Source organism: Halichoerus grypus, chromosome 2 (genome assembly GCF_964656455.1).
Source record: "Halichoerus grypus chromosome 2, mHalGry1.hap1.1, whole genome shotgun sequence".
Lineage (NCBI taxonomy): Eukaryota > Metazoa > Chordata > Mammalia > Carnivora > Phocidae > Halichoerus > Halichoerus grypus.
Window position 1 is genome coordinate 24,592,618 of NC_135713.1, and position 20,675 is coordinate 24,613,292.

General features: G+C 36.6%; 1 protein-coding gene across 8 annotated transcripts in view; it reads right to left on the minus strand.

Moving 5' to 3' along the window:
- Positions 1–20,675, minus strand: part of DROSHA (drosha ribonuclease III) — a 119,387-nt gene that overhangs the window by 66,649 nt on the left and 32,063 nt on the right. For all 8 annotated transcript variants that reach the window (XM_078066596.1, XM_078066598.1, XM_078066600.1 and 5 more), the window contains 4 exons: positions 14,732–14,803; positions 13,100–13,181; positions 11,849–11,923; positions 2,307–2,476 (listed from right to left, as the gene is read on the minus strand). In XM_078066596.1, coding sequence (XP_077922722.1) covers positions 2,307–2,476; positions 11,849–11,923; positions 13,100–13,181; positions 14,732–14,803 — 399 coding nt within the window. The remainder of the gene's footprint in view (positions 1–2,306; positions 2,477–11,848; positions 11,924–13,099; positions 13,182–14,731; positions 14,804–20,675) is intronic.

Genomic DNA, 20,675 nt, shown 5'->3' on the forward strand with positions numbered 1-20,675 from the left:
CAATTTCTCGATTCCTTAAAGACCTCCCTGTAGCATTTATAAAGTATCCCTGGCAGCCTGGTCCAGTGATCTCACCTGAGATCAGATACAGGCTTTCCTGATTGGCTTTTGTACTGACTGGTCTATGGACTCAACAATTCATCACAGACTCCTTTCACATGGATATGCCATGAGTCTGCGCCTGGACAAACAGCATATATAATGTGTAGACTTCACTAGCACCTGACTCACATAGTAGTAGCCCAACAAATGAGCTAAATGATAATCATGGTAATGGAGTAAATGTCCTCTATGCTAATGGCTCAAAACCATGAAGGGGTGAATCAGAAAAGCACCTGGAGATTTTTTTTCTTTTAACAACAGATCCTTGGGCCCCATTACTTGGGAGTATATATGGGGTAGGGATGATCAGGGCATTCATACATTTTCAAAAGCTCTTCAACTGATTCTAGGATTTCAGGAAATGTTAACCAAGCTATGGAAAGAAGCCCCACGGTGAAAGTATTCCCAAAGTGTGCACTGTAGACCATGGGACTCTTCAAGCAGACCCACCAAGATGAAAAGGTGTGTCTCCCACCACCCTCACTCCCACCCATCTTCTGACCCTGCTATAAAACTGGCAGAAGAAATGTAAATTTATGCAACTGTTTAAAGAAGAAAAACAAAATTCAGAGTTATACTGTCATAATGCTATGACTTGTGTATTTCTTTTAGAGTTACTTTAACAATTAGTTATATGGTTTAACAATATAATAGCAAAAATTGTATGATTTTAAGTTTTAAACAAGTTTTATGTTTAAACATGTTTTTATTAAACACTTGCACTTTCTAGACTTGTTTGAAACAATCAGTATTAGCTGGAATGTTTGCTTTGTAAATAGTAACATTTTGTTTGTGCAGATGTTACTGTCTTGCTACAAAAAGTTGATCCAGAGTCTTTATTTTTATGAATCAAGGCTATTAAACAATTTGGCAGCCTTTTAAAAACAACAGCTTTGTTTAAATAGATTATTCTGTTTTTTTACATAAAAATATTTTAATTCTCCATTTCTGGAAAACTTTATCCTGATAAGATGCCAATATATAACTATTTTATGAAACAATAACATACTTCAGAGAAAAAATTATAATTCATATAAATATATAAAAGCATTTTCTTTATAAGAGAAACCTATTTAACTTCTAATTCTACTCTTTATTTTTTATATTTTTACTTCAAAAATTAATATTAGAAGCTAATTTTAATACAAAACACTTAAAAAACAAAGAAATGGGAAATATTTGTAATAAGTATGGCAAAGGATCAATAAAAAAGGACAAATATCACAAAAGAAAATTAGATAAGGGATATTAATAGGCCATTATCAAAAGAAAACATGAAAGGCCAATAAACATTTAAAATATCAATTTTTGTTAGAAACCAAAATAAATACAAAACTGAACTATATAATTTTTTTCCCTATCAGACAGTTTTTTTGTTAGACTAGTACAGTATAACCAAAACAAAGAAAAGGGCATGCTCATATACTCTTGGTCAAAGTGCAAATTTTACAGCCCTCTAGAAGGCAATTTACACGTATCCAAGGCCTTAAAAATGTGCCTATCTTCAGCCTATTAACTTCACTTACAGGACTTCTTCCTAAAAAATTAAATGGACACACATTCAAGGATACATACATGTTTATGTATATATGTGCTTATATACACATATACAAATTCAATACAGCAATATTGGTGACAGCAAAAATCTGAAAGCAACCTAGGTGTCCAATAATTGGGGCTTAATTAAATAACTTAGGAGCCTTTTAATTACATTTGTAAAGAAATTTAAGACTATGGAAAAATAATTTTGTGATTGTTGTTTCTGGAAGAGGATGAGAAGAAAAAGGTCTAAATATGAATACTGAACTGTATGATGCCAATTTTGTTTTAAGACAATATGAAAGTATCTAAGGAGACTAGAAAAGTGAATAGTAACATCTCTGGTAAATGGAATTATGGATAACTTTATTGTCTTCTTTGGGCTGTTTATTTTCTTAACTTTTTATAATGATGATATATTACTTTTATACTCAGAAAAAAAAAAATCAGATCTGAACATATCTAAAAACTAATCAGATAAACTTACTACTAAATATGACTACATTATAGTATTTTTTTATTTGCTAAATATTTAAAAGGAAAAATTACTCAAAGGACAAGAATGAATACTTCAAACTTTTAAAATGTTCTGTTACTGTTTTTTTGAACATTCAAACTGGAAAGAAGGTGGTTCAGTCTCAGAACGTGTAAGCACCAGAACATACCGTTCCAGGGTTGGTGACAATCATGCCTTTGCATTCTTCTGCATATTTCTGCCACTCAAGTTCTTCCCACTGAAGCATATTGGCAATCTCCTCTTCGGGAACCAGGGCTTTGCTACACCGTAATAAGTAAAGGAGAATTTGGTGCATGGACAGCACTTCTTTTCCTCCATCTTGGGTGGGAGTGGAAAGAGAGGGAAAAATAAAGCTACTCAATAGTCAATCATCAGCCAAATAAGGAAAAACAAGACAGTGAGGGAAAAAAGAACATTTATAAAAAAGTAATTTAGAATTTACATTGTTTAACCAGGTGCCAAATAACACAAAAACCATTTGTTTCATTGATGAACAGTGCTCATAAACCATCTCATTTACTAAAATGGTAACAACAACATTATAAATGATAAAAACCTCCATTTGTGAGGTCTGAAAATAAAAAAAAGTACCTACCTAAATAAATTTAAAACCACCTAGCATAAAGAGCCATGGTTTATAATATACAGAACTATGTTATGTCTTAAATATTTTATCATTCTTTCTAAGGTAACAGATGAAAGCTCTTTAGAAGTTATATTACTGTCTTAAGGAAATTCTAAGCTTTTATGAGATATTTATGGATGTTTCCAATAAGCTATTGTTGCATTATGGTCTAATTTTTTGGTACTAATGTGCTGCACCTGCCGTGATGAATAGCGCTAAAAAGGCTGTACTAATATCATGAAGATCATTATGGAGTTAGTACATGGAAAAAATACCAAGTATTCTGAGGCTTACAGAAGCATATATTACCAAGTACAGAGGATAAAAACAACAAAGGACATAATTAAAATACCTTGGAAAGAGCCAATTAATCTGGTACTTGATGAACCAAAGACATTCATATAATGTGGGCATTAATTTTGGGTTCACAGGCTTCTTCTGCCTTCTTTCTGGGCTTAATTTCTTGATCAATATGTGCCTGTTCTTTGCCTAATCCCAACCCAAGAAAGGACAAGAACGCTGAAGGTTTGGAGGACAATGACTACCCTCCCCAGGTCATGAGATATGCTAGGAACACCAGTATAGGGCCAAGCACTTCATGGAGAAACAAGGGACCAGGATGGTGGGGATGGGAGGGCACAAATGAAGGTGTCCTATTTGTGCTAGAGGAATTAATGGCACCCAAGGATTATCTGAGGTACTAGAAAAAGAGGATGAAAGATCTTTTTTTTTAAGATTTATTTATTTATCAGAGAGAGAGAGTGTGAGTGAGCACAAGCAGGGGGAGTGGCAGGCAGAGGGAGAAGCAGACTCCCCGCTGAATAAAGAGACCGATGCGGGACTTGATCCCAGGACCCCGGGGTCATGACCTGAACCAAAGGCAGATGCTTAACCGACTGAGCCACCCAGGTATCCCGAAAGGTCTTTAATATGAGTTGCTGGGGGTAAGAACCTGGACAGGACTACACATCTGAGAAAGAAGAGAGTAAAGGTCAAAATTTCTTTTTGATCTTTGTGTTTTCTTTTAATCTCAGATGTTGTTATGGAACTAGACAGCACTGCTACAGAGTCACCATATATGCAGGCATGCATTTATTCACTAAATACTTGTTTATATTCAACAAGCATTTACTGAGCACTTATTAAGCAGCAGGCACTCTTCCAGACCCTAGAAATACAGTGGTGATCTAAACAACCAAAACAGAGAAGGGAAAGACACAGTAAAAAACAACCACAAAATAAATCAGGTCAAGATAAAGACTCTTCTATAAAGGTTCAAAACGGGTGAAGGACTGCAGCTGTATTTAAAATGGTGGTCAGGGAAGGAATCCATGAAGAGGTGCCATGTGAGCAAAGACTAGAAAGAAGCAGAGGAGCGCATTATGTAGCAATCTGGGAGAAGAGTGTCTCAGATAGAAAAAACAGCAGAAGGCCTATAGTAAAGTGGGATTGATGTGTTCCAGCAACTGCAAAAAGGCAACGTGGATGGAATGAGGGAAGGAAGAGATGTGAAAGAGGTGGCAGGGAGGCTGGATCTTGCAAAGCTTCTACAGAGCACAGGAAGAGCTCTGGATTTTATTTTCTGATGAGCAGGTTTATTACCATTATGTGCCAGGCACTATGAGTGGTCCCATGTCACAGTCATGGAAAAAACAAACAAAAACACAAGCTCTAGGCCCTCAAGAAGCATGTAGGCTAACAATAATTAATCACAACTGTTCCTAGAGGAAGCTGTGTAGATGACATTCTGAAAACAGAGTTCTCTTAATCAAAGACATTGAGTCTCCAAAAAAAAAAAAAAAATTGTCCAAGAAGTGACTAAAATACAATCAACCCACATGAGGACATGTTATACCTACTGATTCAGATTATTGCTCACAGCAGTGAAATTTTTTATGCCTCATTACAAAACATCTGCTTTAAACCCAAGAGTCACCTTTGATTAAGAAACTTCCATTGTAAAGGGCGTATTTCTCAAGAGTCTGTCTCAAAAGACATTTCAATCTCCCTGCATATAACATGCTCTCCTCAATCATTGATGCTCCCCTCTTTGCTAAGGAGCCCAGCAAAGCCATAATGCCTATCACGATGCCTGTCTGTCTGAGCCCACAGCAGTCTCTACTTCTAGGGAGTCTGAGGCAAACAGATGGAGAAGAGAACACTAACGCCAGAATACGATGATTTACACTGCATGTGTATACAGAGAGAACAGCAGAGAGAAAAAGGAACCCTAGGGAGCTTTGAGAAGAACTAGCACACTGACTAGATTCATTAGGAACCAAGAAAGGAGTAAAATAGTATTTGGCTCATAATCTCTATATTTGGTAGTATCACTAAAGAGCACTGTGGGCCTACAAGAATCCATCAGAAGCCCAGCATGCCATAAGAAGGAAGAGAGTGTTGTTTTGTTATAAGGATTAGAAAAAAAGGCTCAGATTTTATTTGGGGAAGGTGGTACATGGTAGAAGGAGCAAATATATGCAACGCCAGGTATACAGAATAGCACTAAAATCTCCCCACCGGCAGTTACAGAGGGCTGACTTCATGGCACTGCAAATAGAAGTGAAATAGACTAAGTGCAATGAACTTAAAGTGAAAAGACTAAAAAACTAAAAAAGCTATTGGAAGAGAGGAATACTTGGGCCTACAAACCAAGGACAGGGCCCGTTTTAGGAGAAGAATACCTGAAAGGTAAAGAAAAAGGGCCACGGGGTGCCTGGGTGGCTCGTCGGTTAAGCATCTGATTTCGGCTCAGGTCATGATCTCAGGGTGCTGGGATCGAACCCCGCTTCAGTCTTTGCACTCAGCAGGAAGTCTGCTTGTCCCTCTCCCTCTGCCCCTCCCCCCCACTCATGCACACGCACTCTCTCTCTCAAATAAATAAATAAAATCTTTAAAAAAAAGAAAAAAAGAAAAGGCCACCAAATGCTTGTAAGAATGCTTTTACCTTTGGGTGCAAAGCTGCTAATGAGAAAGTAGAGCTTTACCACAGCACAGAAACCAGAAACATTTAAAAGCATACACACATCAGGTGAGAAGTCAGTAATGCTGAAGGAGAAATTATAAATCCATGTTGAAACCTGCTAAGTATTTTAAATGGCAACTACAATCTAGAGAGACAGATATTTACCACTGTGACAAAGCAGAAACCCAGGACAGAGAACCTGAAATGAAAGGTTTACCAAGGAGGGGGATCGAGGCACTGCTCCAGGTTCGGTACTGGGGCGCAATCCTTATGGAAATATTAAAAAAGGAAGACAAGACTAGAGTCCTGTCAGAGCCCATGGGGCAAGGGCTGCGTCCCTCACACCCAGCCTGGTAAAAAAAGATACTCCATAAATATCTGTGGGAATGACTTCCTAAAGCAGATAAATAACATGGCCACTTGCTCGCAGACTGCCATGAATTTACTAATGTTAATGAATTGGCTCTTTTGGTTTGTCTGCTTTGCTACATGTTTATGTTGGGGATTTATGGAACTATGTCACTGAGGGCTAGGAAGTAATTTTTATCTCATTGGCTGAGATAAATAGGACATGATATAAATGAGAAATTAAAACGGGTAAGCTAAGGTTAGCAGGAATTCTGCCAGCACTGGGACTGGAACTGTGACAACGGCTCATTATTCGGGAAGAACTGGAGTTTGTGTTTCAGGGAATGAATCTGGACAGTCATTAATGAACCGACAGACTTTATAAACTGTTTCTTAGAGACCCAATTCTCTCAGTTTATATTGCTTGATTATTTATATGGTGGGGGGGCAATTTGTTAGGGAATTTGTGGTAAGAATATGGCTGGTCAAACAAGTATTTCTCAACAGTGTAATAGTTATTTTAAGAACTATAAAAATGCCTTCCTCTTTGCCTACACTGAGAATAACTGTATAACTGCATTATCATGTCTCCTGTATATTCCTGCTAACATGTCTTTACATAATCTTAACTTTTGAAAATTTGTATTAACGGGTATTTTCTAAACTTCCCTCCAAAAAAGCTACTTTCCAAATAGAAAAAGATGCTGTATCAATTGATGTTTCTTTAAACTGCACTTGGTTCCCTGGGAATTTTGAGATAGTCTCCCAGCCTCTGGTTCTCTCTCAGCCATACCTGCAAACTACTTCTCCAGAATGGGGCAATCTTCAGAAATCAATTTGCACAATAACCAATTCGCAAACAACTGATTAAGGAATTCTGAAGCTTTGCTAACAGTGATGATACAAGCAGTGAACAGCCTTTCCCATAAGAGCAGCCTTCCTATCTTGAATTATGCCCTGCCCTAGCTCCAGCCCCAGCTCCAGCAAGAATAAAACCTTAAACTAATTCTACCAGAGCTCTTATCAATGGTTTGGCTACCCAAGGTAGAGGCGGGTATTGGAAGGAAACAAAAATTTGAGAAAATCCTTAAAATCTCAATAATCTAGTTGCTCTGTGATTTGACTCCTGGTCAACTGGCCTGAATTAAATAATCCTTGGTTTAAACTATAAGCTTAATTTTGGATAAACTCATATGGAGCAAATGAGACAGTTATCTTCAAAACTGGGTAAACTGGGAAACTAAAGAAAAATGATAATAACTGATAAAACTTCAATTAGATATAATAAATTGATACAGATGAAAAGCAAATGAGCATGAGAGGATCATGAAATACCTGAAATATATGAAAGCTGCTCATTCTCATACGAGTTCAAGTAAGATGCAAATAATAACCATGAGATTACGCTGTGCCTCTCAGATGGACCCAATTGTAGAAGTCTTGATATCCAGTGTTGGCAGATATACCAAAAAAGGGTACTGCTAAAAATGCTGGTTAGAGCTACATATCATGTCCTTTCTAGAGAACAATGGGCAACATTTTACAAATACTGTCTTAACAAATAATTTTACTTCTAGAATTCTACCTTATAGGAGACGCATAAGACTACTGTCAAAGTATTTATACATAATGGGAAAAAAAGAGAGACCTCCAAGATATTTGTCACTAGAGGAATGGTCATAAAAATTAATGTCCACTCATACAATGGAATGCTATGAAGGTGTTAAAGAATGAGGCAATGTATTTTTATAGAGGACATCTGAAATAGTTGAGTAAAAAAGGCAAGTTGTATAACATATTTAGTGTTATCCCCACTTAAAGAAAAAAGCATAAATTTCCCTATATAGGGTAAAATGAATACAAACCAAACCATATATAGCATCTACTCATCTTCACATGTTTACAAGGGGGTATTTACTTTTTTACTTTATACACTTTCACATCGTTTGTGTACACACACATACACCCACACACACACACATACACCCACACCCACTCACACACACAGCTGAGCGAATAAGGGACAAAAGTAACGCTTCAATTCTGTGAAGAATGAATGATCTTTCCAATAAATGGTGCAGGGTCAACTGGATATCCATACTGAAATTAAGGATCTTAAAAAATAAATAAATAAATAAAATAAAAATAAGGAATCTTGACTCATATCTCATACCAAGTAGAAAAACAAATTTTGAGACAGATTAGAGATCTAAATTTCTAGAAAATATAGGGAGAGTATCTTGATGACCTTAGGATAGCAAAGATTTCATAAACAAGATAAGCATAAAAGAATATGTAAATTGGACTATATTAAAATTAGGAATTTCTGTCCATCAAAAATCACCATTTAGACGGTGAAAAAGCAACCCACAGAGAAGGTACCGGCAACGTATACACCTGACAAAAGTCTCATACATGGTGTATATATAAAAATACCTAACAAGTAAATGAGAAAAAGACATACATCACCCAACAGAAAAATAAGCTAAAGACTCAAACAGGCACTTCAAAAGACAATATCCAAATAGTCAATTAATATATGAAATGATGCTCTATTTCATAAGTCATTAGGGAAGTGAAAATTAAAACTGTACTATGATACCTCTGAACACTCATCAAAATGGCCAACTTGAAAAAGAAAGAAAATGCCAAGTGTTGGTAAGAATGTGGAATAACCTGAACCGTCCCATACACTGCTGGTGGGAAGGGAAAATAAAAGAATCATTTTGGGAAACTGTTGGAAACTATCTACAAAGCTTAATATAAACACAACTAGAATTTCCACTCCTAGGTAAATATCCACAATGGGAAAGCATCAATATATGCTCCCCAAAAGGCAAGTACAAGGGTAATGGTGAACATATGTATGCTGTTTGAAAGAGCCAAAAACAGGTAATACCCAAATGTCCATTAATCACAGATAGGTTAAATACATATAATACTATGTAGTAATGAGGATGGACCAACTACAGTTAACTGAAACAGGCGTCTCAAAAACACATAATACGAAAGAAGACAAAAACAAAAAGAACACACAATTCTAGTTTTTATAATTAAACAACAAGTAAAATTATCATGGTGTTTTCAAGTCAGAATAGAGGCTACCCTTGAGAAGCTGGGAAGTGACTGCAAAGGCGGTCTTGAATGCTGGTAATCTTGATCTGGGTGCTGAGTACACAGTCATAGTCACTTTGTGAAAATTCACTTGAGTCTTGTATTTATGATACGTGCACAGTTTGTGTTATACTTCAAAGGTTTACTTTTTAAAAATAAGAGATAATACCAAAGAATATTTGAAAGTTCATTCACTCTCATTAGTAACAAAATATTAGTAACAAAATACATGAATCATTAACTAAGGCACTACTGTGATCAATTAAATAAAGTCAGTAAACAAGTATTTATTGAGTCCCTGCTATCTGCCAAGTAGTATGTTAGCACTGATACAAGACAGACACTGTTTACTCCTTAGCCTCACGGAGATACAGAAAGGAAGGAAGGAGGAAGAAGGGAAGAAGGGGAAGAGGAAGGGTCCAAAATGTGAAGACTAAGAATGCATTTTTCATGGCAGCATAAATTGATGCTATTCTTTTAATAAGAAATTTGGCACTATGTACCATGTTCCTTAAAATTATCCATCTGCTCAATAAATTAGTAAAAACTAGGACGCAAATCACATATTAGTATGATGACAACTAGGTAGAAATGACCTATGTACAGAAAAAAAATGAAAATATATATTAAAATGTTTTTCTTTTTAATTCACCATTTTCTAAAAGATTTTAATGAAGTCATACTGTAAAAAACAAATCGATCATAATTTGCCACCTAATACCAAAATGCATTTTATATGTTAGATATTTTTCTGTATCTTTCAGGGTGTTTTAATATATGTATTTTCAAAGGGAAGTCTAATGAAAAGGTAAATCCTGCTTAAAAATAAATCAATACGCCTCTTTCTTTATGACAACCTAAATGTTATCCCTACAATAATTATAAGAAACATTTTGCAAGAGTTCAAATCCCACGAAGTAAATCTTTGACATAATATTTTTCTTTAAGATGATTTTAAAACTGTCCACTTTCTCTTAGAGATTTGTCTGGTCATAAAACGCCTAGAGGCAGGCAGATAGAGAAAGGAAAGGCTTTCAACAAGCTCACTCTAGCACCATCTTCTAATAAGTCTGCTGCTAAAGCTCCATTATAAAATCAAAGATGCATTCACATGAATAGACTTCTCAATAAAATAAAACCAGCTGTACAAAGGAGAAAAGCTTCTGAATGCATTTTCCAAATGAAATAAGCATTAACAATAATACCAAAAATATTAGTAACTCTTATACTAAAATAAAAACAAGTCACTGTGACTGAGTGTCTGAACTGAAGGAAGGGTATCAAGGACAAAATCTTGAGGCAATTCTAAACTAGAAGTAGATGAGAAACAGAAGGCACAAAAGACAAATCAGAGAGCCAGGAGGAAAGCAAGGAGAGCTCAGTACACAGAAGACAGGGTCAAGAGCCCAGGTACCACCTCAGGGAAGAGACCAAAACTGCAGTGTGTCCACTGGATGTGGCCTTTGGGAGGCTTGCTTTGGCATCAGCAGCTGCGGCAGGGTAGGGTTGGAGGGAGTGGGGCACCCAAGCAAAGCCGGGCTGTGAATGGACCAAGGTCTGACAGGCTCAAACCAGGGTTCTGAGGCATAGGGGAGGTAAGGTCTCCAGCCCCCAGGAAGACAAGAGGCATGAGGAGAGCATGAACATAGGGCTGATTTCCTGAAATTGCGGACATGTGAGCAATACATTACATTTTACATTCTGAAAAGCTCCCCAGCTGAAATTGTGGACCACAGATTTATCGCAGCAAATTGTTTTTTCCCCAGTATCACTGAGAACCAAAAGGCCGAACTGACATTTCAGTGGAAGGTGGTGGTTGGCACAAGGGCTGAGGTCGCCAGAGCTAAGAGACAGACATCAGAGCATAAGACTTAAGTGAGAAAGCAAAGAAAGGTAGCTGCACCCAGGGAGAAAAGGGAAGATTCAGGTAGAAGCAGACGGACTAGGACATGAGAGGTTGGAGGAATGTCACCGGAAAGTGAGATGCCAGAGTGAGATTCTAGGGATGAATTCATTTAGGTGAAGATTTTACAAACAAAAAGGCATCCAAAGATTTCATAAAATCCAGCCATTTTTAAAAACAAATATAACGCCATATTTCACAGCTAGACTCTTGAAAAAAATTTTAAAACTTAAAATACTGCTTTAAAAAAATAAAATTATTTACTTATATATTTTAGTGAGAAAATAACATTTTTTTCACTGTAAAGTGAATGTGTCAAAAAAATAGGAAAAAACCACCAATAATACCACATTAATATACCTATTATTGCAGTAATTTTTAGCATAGTTATAATTATACTACATATAAAATTTTATACTAATTATTTTCCAATTAACTATATGCATTTTTTAGAGCGACATTTTTCCATGTTACTTTGAACACTTGCATGATATTTTATCAAGTAGATTTTCAAAATTTATAAATCACTTGTCCCGTTCATCTAATTCGGGGCTACCATAAATTACACAGGGGTACAAATCAGAGTGTATAATTTTACATTTCATCCCTGACCTGAGAATTAGATAATTAACAGTGTCTGAGGTGGGAAGTTGTCTCTACAGATTAAAAAGAGAACGGCAGGCTTATTTTCAGATGTACTATCTCACCAGGTCACTGACAAGCCAAAAGATTTACCTGGAAGAAATCTCACAAAACGTGGCATGAAATGAAATCTTGGGCAGCAGGGAGGACTGTCTTCAAACAAAGGGCCTAAAGCAAACAAGTGAAAAGGAAAGAAAAAATAAATAAAACAGCCTCAGAAAACAAACACTGTGGCTTAATTCCTAAGATTTATGATAACCACAAAGAAACACCACTGGAGAAGTAGGGACATAAAAAACACCACCCCTCCTTCTCCCCAACAGTTCAGTCAATCATGTGATAACTGCCACAAACATCCAATGAAGACTGCAGTGAGGGGACTACCCAAAGTCAGAGGAGAATAAAGGCCCCAAGGATATACCACGTACATGACATATGCAGTAAAACTATTTCTAGAAGTCCAAAAATATAAAGATTTTTGTTATAGTTGAACTACTGCATGATATAATATGCTTGTGTTTTAATCCTTTTCTATTTTAATCAACACCACTGGGGGGGAAAAAAACAAATACTATTAAAAACTTGGTTTGAAAAGCCATTCATCAATACACTGTTTTAAAAATAAGTAAGTCAATGTCTGCTGGAATACTAACACTTCCAAAGGAATGAACAATTATCTAAGAACCAAGTTTTGAACTGATATAGCTCAAAGTGTGTATGTGTGTTTTGAAGGCTAACTGAAGTTTTGTTTTTTGTTTTTTTTTTAAGATTTTATTTATTTATCTGACAGAGAGAGACACAGCGAGAGAGGGAACACAAGCAGGGGGAGTGGGAGAGGGAGAAGCAGGCTTCCCACTGAGCAGGGAGCCCGATGCAGGACTCTATCCCAGGACCCTGGGATCATGACCTGAGCCGAAGGCAGATGCTTAACGACTGAGCCACCCAGGCGCCCCTGAAATTTTAATAAACTGTCATCTTGGAATAAGTTTATTACAGTAAAGTTCAATAGATTTAAAATATTAACTATTGAGATTTTCCCTAATGTACATAAATCAAGGTAGTTACTCATAGTAACTGATACCATCTTCTTAGGTATCAGTTAGGTAATGGATAATGGTAATCTTAGGTAATGAACACTGTCAAATTTTATCCAAATTTAAAATAAGACCTATAAGGTCTTATTCACGTCAAATGATACTAAGTGTTCCTATGAATAATATACTTTTCCTTGAGTATTTAAAAAATAAAGGGAATTTCAACTGTCTCCCCATTGTTAGAAGTTTTTATATATACTACAACATTCTTCTACAAGCATTACACTTCTCTTTAAATCTTGTTATTTACCTTTAAGATTCCAGTCATACAATTCCAAAATATCTCTGAACAGGAATAATGAAAAGAGTTCAAGTCCTTTTACACAAAAATTCTGAAAAATAAACCAAAATCAAATTACTATAATACTGTAAATGTATACTGACTGAAGGTTTCACTTGTCCTAGTCAAGTGTCTTTAAAAGTGTGCATTAAAACTATACTGAAACCATGTAATTTCCTAAAATGTTTGGCCACTGTCCAACAGTTCATTGGCTTCAGACATAAATGAAGTAGGCAATAATGCCATTAGGATTCCTACAAAAATGTAAACTCAGTCCTTGCAAACATACAAATAAAATGATGTGAAATTTAAAAATTAAAATCCCATTATATTTTTCTAGCCAATTAAATCTCAGAATCAGAATTTCCTGGGGACTTTGTTAATTCAAACTACACATACACACACTGGCGGGCCCTAATAGGTTTGTCCCCCCACCCCACCCCTGCTCACCCCCACCCTTCGCACACATGCAGAATCACCATTACAGTTACCATAAAAAGAGGTCTTTTGTGCCAAAAAGTTCAAATTCTTAATGAAGGCAAATAGAGGGCTAAGAAAAACTACAAAACTTTGTACCAAAATTTCTCCTGTAAACAAGCTTAACAGATGATATATTTATAAGTGAGACTTGTCTCATAATTCTTCCTCCTACTTGTCTTGCTCAGGGTTCATAAATCACCCTGGGTGAGATCACGCCAGAAGTCATCAACTTTTACAATAGCAAATGAAGGCTTATGACCTTAAAAATCAAAAGGAAGCAAAAAAGCCCTTCTAAGCTGGGGAATGAAGGGGCGGCCCTTTCTCTTTAATTCTTTTTGAAAGACAGGTAGAATTACCAGGACTTGCTCAGAATGAAACAGGTGCAAACTAAGCCTGTGTGTCATGCTCATCAATCCCCCTCAGTGCTCCACGACAGGGCTTCACTGTTAAACAAGGTTTGCTAGAAGAGCCAGGGGCTCAGGAAATCGACCCCAACTCAACAAATGTTAAGTGCATAAGCTTGTTTGCTGTCTAGTTATTTCTTAGTGTGATTTGTTGACACCACTAAATTCAAGATCAGGCAATGAATCATTCTGAGATTCACATTAATCTTGCTTTGGAATTTTAAACCTCTTGCATATATTTAGATAAATCTGCTGCTGAGCATCCGCAATGAAAAACAATTAGGAAAAATATGTAAATATATGGGAAGAAAAATGAACCAAGCATTGATCTTGTCATTGGAGATAATGAATAAGATTATTCCAACAGTTATCAGATTCGGTTTCACTGTTCTAATTTCCCCTCTGATAACGACCAGTAACCAGAATCTGTCCCCCATCCAAAACAAACTGGAAATAGATGTAATGTTACTATCAGCAGATGCAACACGAGGAGAAATAAGTTCAAAAATAGGTCAACAGAAGTTGAAAAATGACCCAAGTTTTAACCTTGCTCCTAGAGCTACAGCTCAGTGACCCTTTCAACAGCGAACACCATTCTTTGGGGGAATTCCTATGGCAAATAGCCAGAGCTGGCCAAGTTTAACGGTTTAAAGATTTAAGTGTGAAATAAGCAAAAAGAGCAAACTACATCGGGCTATTAAATAATCTTTCCTCTTACCTCAGGCATCATCTCCTCAATGAAATGAATTGTGTAGTCTATGTTGAACCTGATTACTTTACACAGTGGAATCTGCAACAACAAGAATGAGAAGTTCAGTTCTGCAGTACCCTCCTGCAGGCTTCCAGTGCATGCGTATTTGCCATGAACCAAATGAGAAGGTTTCACCTGAATCCAAGCTGCTAACAGTACTGTACACGAAGCTTTGACCACAACTGCAGGATTTTAATGGCAAGAACCCAGCTAGTCCGGCCTCTCCAGGAAACCTGCATAATGCTGGTGCTTAATTAACTGCATTAGCAGCAGCAACACAAACATAAGAACCCACTAAAACCAAACATATCACCTCTAAAGTACTGATAAAATCACAATTAAACATTTCTTTTTCTCAGGTTTTTAAAATCTTTCAGAATCTTTAGCTCTTCAACTATATTAGTGATAGCAGGATGCCAACCCACCAGTTATAGATTCGTAAGTCACTGAAGTGCACACAACTCAGGCCGCCCATCCGGCTCCGGAGCAAAAGCAACTATGGTAATAACAGTAATAATAGCTAACACTTACCGAGCCAGGCACTGTTGTGCTGCTTCACGTATGGTCACTCGCGAAACCACACCCGTAAGATAGGCATAATTACTATCCCCATCGTATAGAGGAGGAAACTAAGGCAGAGGCATCAGGTACCTTGCCTAAGGTAGCTGGTAAAGGAAAATCTTGCTCTAGACCACAGCTCTGAGCCACCAGAGTATACACCTCTCATTACCTGTTCTGACACTCAGGGTCTGTGTGGAAATGAAGGAAGGCCCAGATGAAATAAATCCACATCTATCTTGTTTGGTCATCAGACTACTAGCCTAGTGTCTACACATAATAGGTTTTCCATAAGTGTATTTTTCAATGAAGGAAGGAATGAGAGGGAAAGTGTGAGGTCACTGACGTGGCTTAGCGGACAACCTAGGGAAAAGAATAGCCTAGAGATGTGTTAAGTAGGCTTTTCTGGCCGTTCTATCTGTCCATAAGATGATTTTATAGATGTAATCATTTTTACAAATCACAGCAATCAGAAAGAAACAAACTTTAATTCTACCAGCAAAAAAAAAAGAATGGCAAGAAAACCAAAAATAGTCTTATAATGCCATCTACTGGAAATCTTTTTCTCAGAAATGAAGTTCAGTTCTTTGGTGCTTTTTTTTTCTTTTAAGGATAGTGGCTAATTTGAGTGAAATTTATAATTAACTTTAATAAGAAATCCATTTTCAAACTTTTAATAATGAGTTCTAAACGAAGTGAAGTGATATACTAAGGCCACGATTATTTTTAAGTTCTTTATTCTTATAATCATTTAAAAATATTTGAGAATTCCAAATTTGTATATTATTCATACTTTTAAATACCCATCCTTTGCTAACAACCTGTGTTAGGTCTGTAGTGATTCTAAAATAAGCCACAGCCTCTACCTTTTTTATTTATTTTATTTTTTTTTTTTTATTTTTAAAGATTTTATTTATTTATTTGACAGAGAGAGAAACAGCAAGAGAGGGAACACAAGCAGGGGGAGCGGGAGAGGGAGAAGCAGGCTTCCCGCTGAGCAGGGAGCCAGATGCGGGGCTCGATCCCAGGATCCTGGGATCATGACCTGAGCCGAAGGCAGACACTTAACAACTGAGCCACCCAGGCGCCCCTCTATCTTTTTTAAAAGGTAAGGATCTAAAGAGGAAGACAGGCATGTAAGCAAGTATAAATAAAATATAATGTATATAATGTAGTAAGTACAATTAAAACAAATAAAGCAAACAACAAAGTATAAAGTACAAAAGAACCAAAGAGAAGGTAACATTTGAGTTGAGTCTTCAAAGATGGGGAGAAATTTTCCAGAATTAAATTGGGAAAAAATAGGCGTTTAGTTTCTAGCAAGACAGAGAGTAGGGAGCTGAGGGAAGACCAAGCCTTTTAGCTATTCAGGAGTGAAATACATGGAGAGAGAGAAGCAAGGAGATTCTAAGACAGGAAAAGTATGAACTATGTAATGCAGACCATATAAACCACGTTAAGGATTAAGGGCTTGTCCTTACAGCAATGCAAAGTCACCCAAGTACTTTAAGTGAGAGACTATCATAGTTTACATTTTGAATGGGCTGTTCTGTAAACATTGTGGGAATGGTTTATGCATTCCCTTATGCATATGCCTTATGCATTGCAAGGCAAGAGACCAGAAGACCAGACTGGAGTCTGATGAAATAGACCAGGAGCCAAATGAAGAGAAGACTGGAAGCAAGGGGCAAATTTTAAACATGGGAGATGTTACTGAAATATACAATGACCATTCTGATGTGGAAGTGAAAGACAAGAAAGAAGAGAGAAAAATTTCTAGATTTCTGGCCTAATGACAAGATAAATCACAATGGCATTAATACAAAGAAATTCATAGGGTGTCCCCCAAGTACCTCAAATTCAATATGCGAGGAAGAGGATAAGTTCAGTTTTGCATAGGTTGAGGGTGAGGTACTTGAGGGGATATCAACGTGGGTATGTCCAGAAGGCAATATGAAATGTGAGTGTGGGGCATGGAACCATGTCATAGCTATAAATATCAATTTGGTGGGGATCAGAAGATGCACAAAAGGAAAACCTGTGGGTGAGACTGTATTACTCAGAAGAGAGCACCCAGAAGAAAAAAGGACCAGCCCTTGGGAAGTCAAGAGGCAGGCAAAGAAAGAGCAAAAGTTATTCCTTCTACGACACACAAAAGCAATTCTGCTAGATGATTTATGCAAGAACAGTCCTTTCCCCATATCATTTCAACTAAAATCCCTTTTTGGGATTCTTTCTTTGAGCTCTTCTCTTACATATACTTTATTTTCTTTTGGGCTCACATCCATACCACCAGAGCCCTTCTGAGATACACAAATCTGGGAAAGCAAGATCTTCTTTTCTATTCACTTTTATCTCTCTCTAAGACTCAAAGAGAACTTGTCATTTTTTTCTACATATGGCAAGCTCAATTTATTGAAGGGTCAATGGTCAAATAATATAAATGACTACCATTTCTTAAAACTTGTTTGAAGACTGACATTAACTCTTATTAACTCTTATTTCATCCTACTGTAAAGAAACAAAAAACCCTCCCAAACTTCTACATTCTAACTCTATTACTTCCAGATGCTGAATGGCTAAATCCAGGGCAGTGAGGCCACTGGAAATGGAAAGCCATCTAAAAGCAGGGGTTTTCTTGCGCTTTTGAGGACAGGATAAGACATTATGCATCTAATACATGTATCTTTATAACTTTAGTTATGTTGTCAAAGTCCTTAATAACATCAGGTATTCTAAGTAATAGCAGATGTGCTATATAAAAGGATAAAATGCTCCCAAATGCTCTATACTTAGCCAACAAGGCTTTCAATCCACTTCAGTTGAAGAGGATCTTAAGAAAAGTTGTCAGAACTAGATTGGTTGAGATTCTAACATTACCATCATTTGCATGCCCTTCTTACTGATATGCTCTCTCTAGCAAGAAAATGAATCAGATCAGTAAAGCGATTTAATAATTCTTTTTCTGGGAGGCTATTTCAAATTCAAGAGGCCTTTGATGGATCTAATCCCTATGAACTGTACAACATTCAGCTTAAAACTCGATTTATTTTATCAACATCTCTAACATAAATGATGAGGCTTATCTTCTCATTACAGAGTGAAGTTCTCAAATTTGAAGAATTTGAGTATTTATATAAAATATATGCTGAAGCCAGCAATTTTCAGTTCTATCTTTGATTTTATAACAGTAACAACTGCAATTAACTGAGCATTAGCAGCCTCTCAGTGCCAAACCTTGTGCTGACAGGCTTTAAATAAAGCTCAAAGAATCACTCCTCCAAGGTCACATAAATATTAAGAATTGGTTAAAAAAAAAAAAAAAGAATTAGAAGACACAAACCCAGGTCTGTCTGACATCTTATCCAAAATAAGAAATGCCAACATGTATGCCAAAAACCATGACACTTTTCACGTGTCATCTCATTTATTTTTTACAAAAACCAGTAAGATTGCTATAATCCCTCTATCTTAGAGATGAGAAAATCAAGGATTATAAAGATCAAATCATAGGCTGAGGTGAAAGGTCAAATCACACAGCGAATAAGTGGAATTCACTAATGTTTAAACCCTGGTCTCTCTGAAGCCACACTGCTTTCCTCCTTTGATTAAGGTGATCCTAAAAGTTAAATGAGATCTATCTACATTACCTCCAAGGAAATAAGAGATAATTTTAAATATTTTCATGGTAACTAAATTATTTATATTTGCAAGCCGACTGAGGAAAAAAAGAGAGAAATGCATTATGTGGGAGGAGCTAGACTAGAGGACCTCCAATGGCCTTTTCCACCCTGAGACTATGAGGTTTCGGTGTAACAAAGGGTTTGCGTGCCTGAGACATTTAAAAAAAAAAAAGTGAAGAAACCATCAAAACTCAAAACCTCTTAGTGCCTTTTCATAAAGACTGTTAAGAATGGTCCAATATAAAATTCTGTAGCTATGTGTGGTGCTGGATGTTACTAGGCTTACTGTGGTGATCATTTTGCTTATGTACAAATGTTGACTCATTATTACACGGTACACCTGGAATTAATATGATGGTTTATGTCAATTATATCTCAAAAAAAGAACAGTCCAATATTACGCTCTTTTCTATATTACAGTCCACACTGGAGGTGGAGGTAATATGTATTATCGAATGATTTTATTTTTATATATAGAATGTCATCACTTTCCAAAGAAAATTCTCTAGGATAAAATATATTGTGGAATAAGGAAAATTCCATTAGGAAAACAATTTGTTTTAAATTAGTACCACTACTATAGAATCATGTCTACTTATAAAGAAAGAAAGAACGACAGAAAGGAACAAGGTCAGGCAAAAATTTTATTCTTTACTCTCCAATGGAACAGAATTTCACGTTCTGAGTAAACAGCACTTAAATAACTTTTTTTTTTTTTCTTAAAGATTTTATTTATTTATTTGAGAGAGAGAATGAGAGACAGAGAGCATGAGAGGGGTTAGGGTCAGAGGGAGAAGCAGACCCCCTGCCGAGCAGGGAGCCTGATGCGGGACTCGATCCAGGGACTCCAGGATCATGACCTGAGCCGAAGGCAGTCGCTTAACCAACTGAGCCACCCAGGAGCCCTTAAATAACTTTTTAAACTGCGGATGTAATGTCTTAATAACCAACTCAGAAAGGATTAAAGAACACTGTACTTTGATGTAGATACACCACAGCTGTAATTTCGTAAGTTCTCTAACAGCATCTGGACTGGGTAAAGTATACTGATATGGTCTGAGCAGCCAACAAATTCTACTCTATGTCCAACTATAATACAGAATAAGTAAGACAATTCCCAAGACTGTTAGCTTTGAGACAGCAAGATTTTGACTCACAGATAACAGAATTTCCATTTGAACCAATTACCAAACAAAGCAACCTTAATACCTGTAAAAAATATCACAGATCTCTATGTCAGACAAAATCTCTTAAAGAAGACATAGTCCTGGGATTCGAAAGCAGAAAAATGTAGGAAGTTAATGCAGGCTCCAGGTGTCCCGAACACAGCTCTCTTTCTTTTCCTATTGCTTAGACACTAGATAATAGCTGTTCTTAAAACTTTCCAACTTTCTTTTGAAGGACACCCAGCCCAAAATAGCTTTGACACATTATTCCACAGTTTATCCTTCTTTTTCCATCTTTCACACTCTCAAAATGTTATTCTAACACATGTTTACTTACACCATTTAATGTGGACCAAACCTGTGACTCATTAGCACAGATGTCACACCCCCACCTGACACACGCCGCCACAGACTTCCTGCAGCTCATGCACAGGGATGCAAAGTAAATGTTACTTACAAGTCAGAAGAAAAGAAATTTATTTTGACTTTTAGAAATAAAGAATT